Below are 13,640 nucleotides of genomic sequence, written 5' to 3' on the forward strand. Positions count from 1 at the left end.
GCACCACTGTGCCTAAAAACAGTTTCATAGAGCTGCTAAAATGGCATTATACTTTTACACTGGATTTACTTTGTCTAGTTATAATCAGAAATATTCTTGTGACAACAACTTGGGAAGAGAAAATCTTTCTACACTACTTGTCTAGTTGATGTAATATCCAAAAATTGGCAGACAAAAGTAACTCGTTGATGGTAAGAAACTTGATATGTATTGCAATGTTTGCTGACATTGAATTTGTAATGTGGTGTTAGGTTGTAAACATTGATGTTCAGGAAGAGAGACCCAATAGTTCCGACCTCTAAAACACAACGTTGTTTCAGTAGGGTTCATATTGCTTCTTCATTAAGAAGAAACATCGTAGTCGGTGGTACAACATCTCAACGAACATCAGCAGTAAATGTAAAATACATAATAAATATTACGTATATACCGGGAGAAAGTAAAGTGAATAGCATGCCTCAGAAAGTCCCTTTTTCTAAGAAGGTTGAACCAGAGTGACATTAAAGAAAGTTTGTTTTGTTCTTGGAGCCCCTCAAGGACTTGAGGACAATGGCTCAGCCAGCAGGTGTGTCTAAGAAAAGCCTAAGCACTGAGCAAAGAAAAGACCCCTGACTGCTCACAAAGTGGGACACCTAATACAGTGTACACAAACATTCTGTGTAGCTTTAAAGACCTTTCTTTGTAACTGCATCATATATAAATAGGTATTTTCACTTCCCATTGGTCAGCAGGACAATCCCTGGCTTGGATACATGGAGCAGAAATGTTTGGGCTGTTTAATCTTATCTGACACGTCCTAGATTCATTAATCCCACTACACAGGAAAAGTAAATCTTGGCAGCCAGTGAACACAGATAAGAACATTTACAGTCAACACCTCAAGCTAAACTGAGACGTGTGTAGCTGGTACCAGACAGCTCAGTCTATCCACCATGTACTCAGTGGATGTCTTCTGTGGAAAAGGTCAACAAATAAACGCTGTTTTTTCTTGTTGATCCACCTTCCAAACCAGATGTTCACTTTCAGTATGAATCCCACACTCCGGTATTGTGCTTTCCTGATAAATGTATGATTTATAGCTTGATGTTTATTGCACCAACACAATTTAATGACTAAGACCTTGTCTTGTACAACTGCCAAAACTACATAATGAGATTGCTGTGAACCAAGGTTCTGATGCGTAAACTAAAACTCTAAAAAGCAGTTCTGATGAATGCGAATAGATGGCAAGCTTCGTCTTGTGTTTGCTACATCTGTATTTTGGAGTTGATTGAGTGGTTGGATCTGTGCTGTGGCTTTGCCAAGCACATCAAAGACTCCCTGAGGTTAACCCGTACAAAAGCCTGATTGTCTTAACACAGCGAATAAAAATCTTTGCCTGAAGCACCGGCTTCAAGACTATATCAACAGTCTTTCTAATAACAGTGTTAACAGGAGTTACTGGTAGGTGTTTCGTGTTGATTGCTGCAAACACACAAAACATTCTTTCAGGGTCGACTCTTAGATGGAATCTGACTTCTCCTCCAATTTAGGGGATTTATTTAAATGGCATACTAAATGTCTCAATATAATTCCATACATAGTTTGCATTAAGGCTTTTATGTTAATGGTTTAATAAGTGACTCATGTTTTTAGATGACAAGTTGACGCCTCACCTGCGGGTTGTTAGCCTCAGCTAGCTTGCACTGTCGCAGGAACAGCTTGAGATTCCCCCAGGCCATGAAAGGCAACAGCACCATGGGTTTCTCTCCCTCTTCTGTACACACATGACTGATAGGCAGCAGGTTTCTGAAGGAAGACAAACAGTGTATTACATCAATACTGTTAAAGTACATGTGTAAAAGTTTGCTGAACGTCGAAGGGATTCTTGGAAGATTCATAAGTACATGGAACAAGAACATGGGTGACAAAAAAGCATTTCCAAACTGTAAAAGAGGAAGTGAAAGCAAATATTATTGCTGACCTCAAAAAGAAGAAAGAGGAAGGAAACTTTCTTTGCATATAGAGTACACTGGAAGTCCAAGCTTCCTCATGAATTTGAGGCATTATCTGCTGAATTTATGCTACAGTAATTTCAAACAATTAATTTAGATTGTTAACCCTTTAAAGCTTACCCAGAACAAACTAGAGTGCAATATGCGGATGTTGGAAAACTTTTTTTTGCATTGAAACTCTTGCAAGTGGACAGCAGACAGTGATGATTAAGAACACGTCTTTAAGCATGGTACAGGTAATTAACTGTGTTTAATATCTGGGGATCTGAGAATGGCCTTGTAGACTAAAATGCACACAATGCTCGGGTTATTGTGCATTTTCTTCTCCTTTTTAAATGTGATCTTATTTTTGGTATAGTGATTTGTTGTATCAAATGGAGGCAAATGCAGCAGAGTTTATCTGTGAAAGAAACTGTGACTTGTGTTTGCTTCCACTCACTCACCTATGATGAAGTCCACGAAGTTTGCAACTCTCAGTCAACATCATGGTCACCTGCACCTCAGAAGCATGATCTACATAATTTAATCAGACAAAATCGGGTCAAAAAAATCAGTAATCTGGCAAAACAAGAGTGAGCTATGCAGATACACTGCTGCAAAGTTAACAGTACTTTTCTGCCCTCTCAGACACCCTTTTTTATGCGTTTCCCTTGTAAAGATTTCTCTGCCAACATTCATTTGTAGTGGGAAACTTCAAAGGAAAACTTGTGCCAAGCTCACTGTTTTTAATCTGTGTGTGCAGCTTTGCCATCGTCTGGTACTTATGGAAAGCAGCATTGTTCACGTCCCCAAAAGGCACACGAGCAGGAAGTAAAAAATCTAACAAAGCCAAGACTGGCATGAGTGTATTGTTCGTGGATCGGTATCCACCCCTCCCTGAGTAAACATTAGAGAAAGGACGAAGGTCAGAAGGCAACTGGCAGACAAAGCTGACACATGCTGCTAACAAAGAACCTGACAGTCCCACATAAAGGAGCGCTTTCACTGGCATGCAAACCCTGCAGCAAGAGTAAGACATATCATTCATTAACTGTCAACTTTGTGTGCATGTTCACTGGACTGAAGCCATGTATGGCCATCTGCTAAAGCCATTAGAAAAGCACCTACTATTTCTGACATACAGTGTTTGGTTAACAGTCTATGGGGTCATTGAAGAAACAGAAAACATCATAGCCTGCACTCTGTCAACTGAAGTGTTAGCTACGTTTCAGGGCAACTACATCAGTCATTCGTCTTACGTCTTCAGCATTATACAACCACGTTTTGGTCTAGTGACGTTCATTGCAGATTACAGTGTACGCTTTCCTAACCAACACACTTCTTAGAAAACCCACAGTGAGTTGCACATTAATATGAGAGATGGAAATTCTTACAACACACCTGTCCTAAGAATGTATTAATTTCTTTGAAAACTGTGCATTCGGCGGTGCATTATAGGGTTGTCAACGAATATCCTAAATTTGAATATACTGTATAAACGATTGGTAATAAAAAACAGATATTCAGTTATTAAAATTAATATTTGAATTGAAAAAAATCTGCACTACCGTGGCTGTCTCACAAGCTCTCGCATGTTCTTGTGCGTACTCTCTTGGTTACAGAGCATCTTCGAATGCACACATTACTTCATACAATGATACGTTAATAATTAACTAGTCTAGCTGAAAGGAGATAATACAACAACCGTGGGGCATTTGACGGCCAAGCCCAGCCGGAGAGAGAAAGATTCTCACCCCAAACATAACAGACAGGTACAGGTGTGTTGATTTTTTTACAAGACATGTTTATGTTTCAATAAATATACCTGTCACACCACAGCTTGCTCTGAGTGCTGAATTTTTGTTCTACCGTAACCTAATTATTTTATTTGTTTATTTTACAAGGTGTAGGAAGCCTATGTTGATCTTTTAAAAGACATGTCTATGTTTAAATAAATATATATTTGCAAGTAAGTTTGTCTCTTATTATATTGGTATGCCCTCGTGGACATAATGCACAAAAATAGATGTTTGAATAGTCTGAACCTTTTTAGAAGCTTTTAGAAGGAATAATTGGATGTCATTTTTGGTCAATTTTGACAGCACTAGTGCATTATAACAAGGATTGGGGCGTGGCATCTGGGTATGGAAACTGAAGTCAAATGTTAGTGCCTTTAAACCTACATTTGTTCTAATCGCCAGCAGGGCCGACTTCTCTGGTTGCCAGAAGAGGATGGATTGTATAGAAGTCCTTAAGAAAATGACCCTACTTCTCCTTCGATTGATAACCTTAGCAAACATTTTCCTAATGAGTTAATGGTCCAAATCTCAAGTTTCAAGTCTTTGTAAAGAAAGAATGATGTTTACTTTAGGGGGGCGCCAAAGATTGCTGGGGGTGCGCGAGGCTTTGTCTGCACTGAGATCGTCAAGATTAGATTTTCACATGTTGACTAAAATCATTCAAAAAGCAGTTGCCTGATAATCAGAAGTCTGTTCAACTATTAAACAATAAATTTTTTTGGTCCTCATTCAAATATAGTTGCTACTTTGTTGGCCACACCTCTGTGAACTAAAGGCTGATTGGTATACATTTTTGCCAATAAAGATTTGGACTGATTTGGTGTACACGTACATGTACACACGTACACCAAAACAATGAAGTGATTCATTCCTAATCATTCATTGAATTATGTACGCACCTTGCAAGCCATGCAGCTATTATAAAGACAATGGTGGTTGTCATTTCTGGCTTAAAAAAACAATATGGTGACGACCAAAAATGCATAATTTGAGGTTTCAAAATGGCAGTCCACAAACCAGTGGGTTACGTCACAGTGGCTTCTAATATACAGTGTATTGCCGGAGCACATACCTTTCACCGTCTTCACAAAGACCTGCTTTTCTTTACTGGGGTCCTTTTCATCCAGCAGAACTCCGTGAAAGATGCGGCCAAACGTGCCTGTCAAAGACAATCCACAGGTTTTTATTTGCAAAAAAGGGCAGGAGAGAAACAGCCAGAGGCATCACATTCAAAGATCCAAATGTCACCTCACTCACAGGCTGCCATGCCTGGCCAATCTGTGGACAGAGGTTGACAGGCTTCTGCTTCAAATGCTTTGTTTCTTAATGGGATTAGGCAGTTTCTGGCTCTTGACTCGCTAACATGAGCCAGAACAAGAAGGATTCACTGGAGCTCAGCGGACCTTTCATCACTTAGAACGATTCAGGAAGACGTAAAGCGTCGAAAGGCAAAGTGTTCATCATCTCCTTTGTTTGAACTGTCACCCCGTGGCTCGAGGACTTTACTGAGCTAAAATGCCATTTAAGCTTCAAGAAGATAAACCATCAACATAAACATAGAAAAAATCTGAGCCCTGAGGCTAACTCTGCCTTGTGTTTCAACAGGAGAGGAGACGGAGCATAACAACAGGGTTAGTGTGCAACTGTCTCCCTGCAGCCTCTACCTTCTCAATCAAGCCTGTCTGGACCTGCTGGCTCCCAAAAACAGAATCCAGTTCAGAGTTGAACTGCCTCTGCGACATGGCCTTGTACTTCTTGTATTTATATTCTCTGACGACTTATTGCTTAATTTGAATTTGCCGTCATCTTGTATGCAGAATCTAATTTTTAAGGGTACCTGATGCAAGATACATCAAGTCAAGTCAGGAAGTTGGGTAGTTGCACAAAATCAGATATTTCCTGTGTTTACTTGCAAAAAGCTTCTTGAGTATCCTGATAATGAGTTGCATTATTTGTAAATATTGCTGCTAGCTTATGCAAAATAGCCATCATGATGTTTCTTCATTTAAACAGGACTCTAATAATCAAGGATTTGGAATGGGTATAGGACTGGTACTTTATTGGTACCTGTTCCTGTTTGGTGGTACAAAAATATAGATAAGCTCTGGGATAAACGGTGCTGCTATCAACATTAATGTAATGTTTATTCATTCACACATAGCTGAATGTAGCTGGAAAATTTCTAACAATTAATTAACTAACCCTAATATGTAGAAGCTGCTGGCTTCAGGCTGTTGAATACCTGCATATTTACATTCTGGGCCTCATGGCAGATGATGAATGGGAGCTCTCTTTTCTTCTATTTAATTGTAATGCATCTCAATGCAATGTTTGTAAAAGATTGTTGCCAGCAAACTGGTGCAACAAATACACAATTTTATGTGCTACATGACTTATTGGATGTGGCAAATACGTCTTTAGTGCAAACATTTGTTGAGCTGTTCCCCACACTAAATTTCAAAATGTCATAATATCAGCCGACATGCGTCAAGTTTTACTTGAACAATAATGTTTTAAAACAATAGTGCATCAATGAGGCTGACTGTAGTCAGGACACAGTTTGCATCAATTTTAAGTACCTCTCCTTCCTTAAAAAACCCCACAGAGAACATCAGTGAAGCAGCACAGCTTCTAGTTACTAAATCTCCTCACAACCCTTTATGTCATGTCCAACTTATGGAGAGTGGAACCAATAACAGTGTCAGTAAGTATCAGTATAGATATGCAGTATTAGAAATGATATCTCTATCAATATCAAAACATCCTAACAACCCATATCCCTATCAAACCAGTTTAAGAAATTACAGAGAGCTCTGCTTCTGCATTCTTGACAAAAACATTGACCATAAAGCATCAGGCGGCCTTCGAGTGGCATTTAAAAAACAGAACACCCACACTTTCCTCTTCCATTGTGTTACAGACACCCTTGGGTAACTATTACATCATTCCCACAGCCACACTAAACCCCAGTGTGGGCAAATCTCCAGAAAGTGAAGTACAGTCTTGTTCAGCTCCATCACTCCATGACAATGCTGAATTGACTCCAAAAGCATCCACGGCTAAACTAAGAAAGACGATTGAAGCCAAACTGAAGCTCAAATCGTCGTGTTTATCTTTGCTTCAAAGCCAAAGAAAAAGATTTATGGACTTAAATGTGTTAGGCCTTCTGTCAGTATGTAATATGCCTCAGCAGGAACACTTGTTTGTATTTCATGTCCATGGCGAGTTTACACTGAAGCCGATCTGATGAGGCATGCTCTCACAGTGCAGGAAAAAAGCAGCATTCATGTTCAGAGGTCAACGTCTCCTTGCTTTATGACAGACACACAAATACATGAAGATAATGGTGATGTTCATGAACAAGACATATACGTTCTTGTTTGGCCTCATTCTTTTAACTTGTGAAAATAAACAAAAGTCAAAGTGTTTGTGAAAGAGTCCTGAACCTAGCTCCTGAGAGTTTAATTCTGCACTGTGAGAGAAAGGAAACAATTATTCTGAGTGATCTTGTGATACAGAATTGGTCATAAAACATCATTGAAGCCTATTTTAAAATTCTAATTTGGGTAGTTTTATAGCTAACTAATTATAGCATCTGCCCTCTTTTAAGTTTCCATCTCCAGCCTCTCTTTTTGTCTGTTAACTACATGTCATTTGATCTTTAATCATAGGTTTGGAGGCTACTGAGTAATTCCCAAAATCTATTGCTACTAGATGAGACAAAGGATTTATACAAAGCAAAGTATTAGAACTATTAAACTGAAATTATAGGCCTCTACAGAATATTATGTCTTCAAACATTTAAGGGATTTAGTAAGAGAGTGGACAACATGATCATTAGCTCAATCAATGCCACCCACTGGCTATTCCTGTTTTTAGTACGAGTAGCATTAGCTACTGTAAATAAACACTTGGGAGCCTCAATGTCCCGGTTATTTAAATATAAAACATGATGATCATCAGATATGTGTTGATACAGCTCCAGAAAAAAATAAGAGACCACTCCAAATGTTCCTTAAATCAGCATCTCTCTCTTCATGTCATGGCCAGCCCAACCCAGATCTGAACCCCATTGAAAACCTTATGATGTGAAGACAAGCTGTTTGAATTTTTTGCCTAACGTCACCCAACAGCAACATGAAAGTCTTCCCAGATGCATGAAAGCTGTAATTAAAAACCAGGTTATTCCACCAAATATTGATCTCTGAACTCTTCCTGAGTTGAAACATTAGCATTCTGTTGATTAAACAAGAACTTGTTTTCTTTGCATTATTCGAGGTTTAAAAAACATCCTTTTTGCATCTTTGTTTTCTTAACCAGTCGTCTGTAAATAAAAGACCTAAATGAGAATATTTGATTTGGAAGAAGGAGAAATGTTGTTAACAATAAAGCAATAGTTCATTTTACAAAAAACAAACAAATAAATATTAGAACAGAGAAGAACTATTTGTTTGCAGTGGTCTCATAATTTTTCCAGAGCTGTATACTGTAAATAACAAAATAATTGTATTGTATGTTTAAGTGATATGCAATGTTAAGAATTAAAGCCCTTAAATTTAATTGGCCAACTAATTTAAATAAACTGATGAGATACAACAAATCGAGCTAATTGTGAAACAGGCTATATTATGTTAGTTGGCTAAACCATTATAAGTAACTTCAGAACTGTTCTGAAGTAACTGTTCTTTAAAATATATGGATTTTTGGAGCTGTAAGTTAGGGGGGAAAAATCCAAATACTGTTTCACATTAAGTCCATTTGTGTGTTTTTTGTCAGCTTTGTCAGCAACAATAAGCAAAAGACTGACTGCAGGTCAACAGCAGATATCTGCAAGATAAACAAATCATGGGATTACAATGTTAGAATTAGCCAACAATTTCCCAAGTCATAAACCATTGCATCAACAAGGCTGCATGCATATCTCAGCCATGTAAAAGTCAGCTTCTGTAAACTTTAAAGTCCCCTGTGGAAACACTTATTTGGTTGTGTTTACTCAATTATTATATTTTTGGGGAATTTGTTCATGTTGTGAAATTGGACAGTGGTGTCGCATTTGGTTGTGTAGTCTGTATTTTCTAAAAGCAGTGCATGTGTTGTGAAATTGATAAAGATGTTTTCTTAAATTTGCTTGTGTTTACGCTAATTTACTGTGCTTTCCTAAATTGCAGTCTACATGACAAAATCTGTGATGCGCACCTCTTTGACAAGGCAAGAGGCTCATGTTTGCACCTTTATTAAGTAAACTAAAGTAATTTTGGGGCTTCTTTAGGAGGAAGAATGAGTAACAAAGACGCAGACCAAGAAAGAAGTCGCAAGACAGACAAGTACCTTCATGCAGGACGTCTCGTAGAGTGACTCGCTCCCTTGAGATGGCAATGTCTTTCACTTTAGCTTTGGCCTCCATTAGAGTAACACTCCTCAGGTCATTCTTCTCTATACGCAGAGATGGATAACCTGTGAGGAAGGAAAACACAGACTCACATTAAAAGGCCCACATGATCCAAATGTAAACAGAACACTTTTAAAAGGATTGACGGGTCTTTTAACCCTGAAAAACATTTGTAAAACACCTGGGGGACTTCTGCTTTGCATCACTTCTAACAGAAACCCATTTCTTATCCAAGCACAGAATCCTTGTTTGACCTCAAAGAAATCCAGCACTTACAAGAAAAAAGGTCAGTGACACATGTACATTGACCCGCACATGTTGCATCAAAGCAACTTCATGCGTAGTCCTGTATTACAGCACTTCATTACATAACCTCCCTGTGTACTCACTGAGGTAGGAGTAGGTTTGGATATAAAACCACACTTAAGTTTCCCACAGTGTCTGCACAGAGATGAACAAATGGTGAAAACTTGACTTCTTTATTTCAACACACTCCATGTGTACAGCAAATATCAATGCAGAGAGATAACTCATTCTAACCTCCTGTGTCTGCAGCTTACTGCTACTCAGGCTGAACAGTTTCAGTTGCTGAGATGGACTGTAGATAGACCAATGGCTGGATGGAAACAATGAAAAACTCATTTTAAGGATTAAGAATATGGCAAGTCAATATGCCTCCAGGAGACAAAAGCCTCTTCCTTTATATAACCCTGAGTTGTGAGCTTAATATATGGGAATGAAGCAAAGGATCCCATCTGGTTTTAAAAATGCAGACATTGCAACATAAGTTAGAAGGTATCTTTTTTTAAATCAAAGGTTTAAATCTCTGCTGTAGCATGTAAACAGTTGAGTGAGTAGTAACAGAGTAAAGGTCAATGCTGCCCCCTAGAGGTCAAACTAAAGGTGGCATTATTTTCAACTATAAATGACAAAGAATACAGTAATGACAACTACACATATGTAAACTCAGGTACAGTATGGCATTTATTATATAGCACATTCATCTATATTATGCCTGGTTATACTGTGTACTGGTACATCTTTCAACCAAAAACGGTCTATTTCAAGTGACACTGGAAGCCTGAATTGATAGTTTTCCTACGCAATAGTACGGCTGGGCGATACTGCCAAAATCCTACATCACGATATAGGATTTTCCATATCTCGATAACAATATATTCCTGGTAATTTAACAAATAATAAGTCTATATGATATAACCACATGGTAAAGCCTATTTTGGATAATCCTGTATGAATTAAAAAATAAAATAAAACAAATAAAAGTAGAGAAGTAGAAACGAGTCCTTTTCTGCACATTAATGTCCATGTTAATAAACAGCGCCTCCCTCCATGGTTCACGCCAGGTTCACTCCCACGTGCAAGGATTAGAATGTAAAGCATTGTCAAAATTATGTAAAAATTGCCATAAAGCAGTTCAGCCGCTGGTTTTGTGACATCACGATAGAGACGATATTGACAAACAATAGACATTTTCATATTGTTTTAACGATGTGTATCGTCATATTGTGCAGCCCTACACAATAATACAAAATATCTATGTTAACTGTAGCTGGTAAACAAGAAATCAGATAACTAAAGCATTCTATTCTTAGGTAATGGCACAACTTGTGAAAGCAGATGTCACTCATAGTGTTAGAATTCATATTAAGATTTTTGTTTTGTCCTATATCTCTTGTATTCATTTTTTTTAAGTTGCTGTTGTTTCACCACAATCCGCAATCGGATTCCCTTTTTTTCCAGCTGTGATCCTCCACGTCCTTTGTGCATAGCATTGTGGGTGAATACTTTTCCTGAGCGTTTGTTGTTCCCTGTCTGTTTTTTTATGTACTTGTTTTCTGTAACTGTACCTTGTTGGTTTTGCCATGTTTACTATGCTCTGTTATGTTATTTTAATAATTTTGAGGAGTGGTGGACTCACCCAACAAAGACTTTTTAATCTCAAGGCACTTTTTGTTTAAATAAAGGCTTTATGCAATAAACGACAGCACACTAAAAAAATCAACATCTTCTGGTTCTCATGTTTCTAATCTAGTCTGTTGCTTAAGGTTCATTCACATTCATTCACCTCCACCTCACTCCGATCAGAGTTATCACTGGTAACTCTGATGTCTTGCAAAAAAATAAAAGCCAGAAAGATATTGGGTTGTAAAGTCTCCAACGTGATATGAATCACCAATCTGAGTTGAATGACAAAACACTTTGGAAAAAGGATGCAATAACAAAAGCTGTGTTTTGCTGTGTGTGTTAAAACTGAACACATCTGAAAAATACCATGTCGAAAATTACTATTTTGACTATTGATTCAATCATTAATCATGATTTACTTCAACAATGAGTTGTTATTAAAGTTAGAATAAAAATGTCAGAAAACTGTAAAAAAAAAAAAAAAAAAAAAGCCCATCAAAAGTACGTAGAGCCCTGGGTAACATCTTTGATGATCTGTTTTCCAAAGACCAGATTATCCAGACAGTTTAGAGGCTGTAAACAGAGGCTGTTAAGCATTTTTTCTTGAAAATGTAATGCTTTTTCAAGGTTCTTGACAATATCAAATGCCTAAATACATATCCATGTCAAGTAAAACACACAGTACAATATCAGACAAAGGTGACAGAGGATGTTAGTATAAAGCAGGTGTGACGCATGGGCCAGGATTTTGAGGCTTGAACCAGCACACAAGAGGAACTTTTAGGGAAGAGAAATGCAACCATGTATAGTATGTATCCCAGCAGAGTAAGGTCCAGAAAACTAAGGAGAACAAACTAATGGTTCTGAATCTCAAGTGTTCTCTGGAGCCTCACTGTAACTTACTTTTGGTTTCATGAGGGGGAGCACCGGGGTTTTGGAAGGAGGAGGCAGCAAGCTGGAGGATGGGTGCAGAACCAGGGTGATTGTCTTGAAGAGGACAGGGGGAGAGGGGGATGGGGGAGTGGAGGGTAGGAGAGAGTGAGAAAGAAGTGATTTAATGGATAGCTCACTCAAATGACAACATGACTTGAATGTATGTTCAGCTCATACACATATAAATCAAACCAGTCATGCTTGCAAGTTGGGTGAACCTGCTCATCAGGAGTTGGTTGGATGGAGGCTTAAATACATTCAGCAAAGCGTAAAAGAAAAGGCGAGTGGATCAAAGAATATGCACAGCTTGTGAGGTGTGGGCTGAATCCACAAGAGGGCAATGAAGGATCAGACACTGACGATAAGGAACAACAACAGCTGGTGTGTGAACAACCAAGATGAATGTTTCAGTGAAATAAAGATTTACGTCACCAATATTTCATGGGGTGATAACTGTTGAAGCTTTGAGACTTCATATCACCCTGTATGTCGTCTGCAGCTGCCTGTTTAACAACCTCACTAACAAATTACTGCCAAACTAAGGCTTGTGGACAGCTCTTAATGGGATGCTGTGGCATACAAACTTTAGTAAAGCTTTAATTAAATTGAAAACCTGTGTTATTTGAAAAACTTGCCATCTCAGTCATTATGTTCTTAATAAGAATCATGGCAAAAAATATTTAAAATATAAATACTAGGGGACGATATTGGGGAAAAAACATACATTGCAGTATATTTTTGTTCTGCCATATTAATGTGATGTTTATTTCGATTAAAAATTTCATTTTCATTAAATTAAAGTTTAATTTTCATGTTCATATAAATAATTAACAATAATATTTTTTTTAATTTGGGACTTTGAAGTCTAGTTGCTTCTGACAAAACAACCCCCCCCCCCTCCTACTTTTATCCCTCTTGGTTCAGACTCTGACACCCGGAGCTGCTGCCATCACAGATGATGTCAGCGAGAGGATCGAGGCTCTGTTACGCAAGTAAGTGAGTTTTCATGCTTGTTCACAGTTTACAGGTAGATGACACACAGACTCCGCGGCCAGTTCTCTGCGTGCTCTGGTGAAGAGCTGCAGTAATGTGATATTAGACGGACATTTCCTGTGGATTAGTTATCAACAAGAAACTGGCGAGTTTTTGTTTTGCACCAAGCGACAAAAAAGTAGCAGCTTGACATATTTCACTTAATTTGCTTCACTATAGCACGTCCTGCGACGTGACTATTGAGCATGCGCACATTGATATTGCGATTGTTTAACGATTTATTGTGCAGCCCTACTAAATACCTCACCTTAACATTATTAACATAGAAGCATCATGTTTTTCTTTCTGCTTATAGATTATTGAAAATATTAATAATAACTTTTCAGTTCAAAAGCAGTCCTTAAGCAACATTTGGAGCCTCCAGGAAGTTTTTGATCCTCTGCAAAAATGTCAATTAATTCCCTGTTAAATTTTTGTATGAACTAAATTAGCAGAATACCAATATGTTGAGTGGTGATGTTTAGAGGAATGGTATACAGATTTAATTCCTAAGTTTATTAACCAGCTTTTGCTAGATATAAGAGCTGTATTGAACTACTCATCTGATTCCTATCAATAAAGCGTTTT

At 38.0% G+C, this 13,640-nt stretch overlaps 1 protein-coding gene across 3 annotated transcripts in view; it reads right to left on the minus strand.

The window, feature by feature from the left end:
* The window catches only part of ryk (receptor like tyrosine kinase), a 43,556-nt gene that overhangs the window by 9,229 nt on the left and 20,687 nt on the right, over positions 1–13,640 (minus strand). For 2 of the 3 annotated variants that reach the window (XM_069680610.1, XM_069680609.1), the window contains exons 8-12: positions 11,991–12,074; positions 9,101–9,226; positions 4,845–4,931; positions 2,438–2,507; positions 1,656–1,788 (exon numbers count right to left, since the gene is read on the minus strand). In XM_069680610.1, the coding sequence (XP_069536711.1) occupies positions 1,656–1,788; positions 2,438–2,507; positions 4,845–4,931; positions 9,101–9,226; positions 11,991–12,074 (500 nt within the window). The remainder of the gene's footprint in view (positions 1–1,655; positions 1,789–2,437; positions 2,508–4,844; positions 4,932–9,100; positions 9,227–11,990; positions 12,075–13,640) is intronic. The other variant, XM_069680611.1, reaches the window with a different exon arrangement.

This window comes from Semicossyphus pulcher, unplaced genomic scaffold, assembly GCF_022749685.1.
Source record: "Semicossyphus pulcher isolate SPU_LCO1_2020_fin unplaced genomic scaffold, fSemPul1.0.p SCAF_4, whole genome shotgun sequence".
In the NCBI taxonomy this organism is placed as follows: Eukaryota; Metazoa; Chordata; class Actinopteri; order Labriformes; family Labridae; genus Semicossyphus; species Semicossyphus pulcher.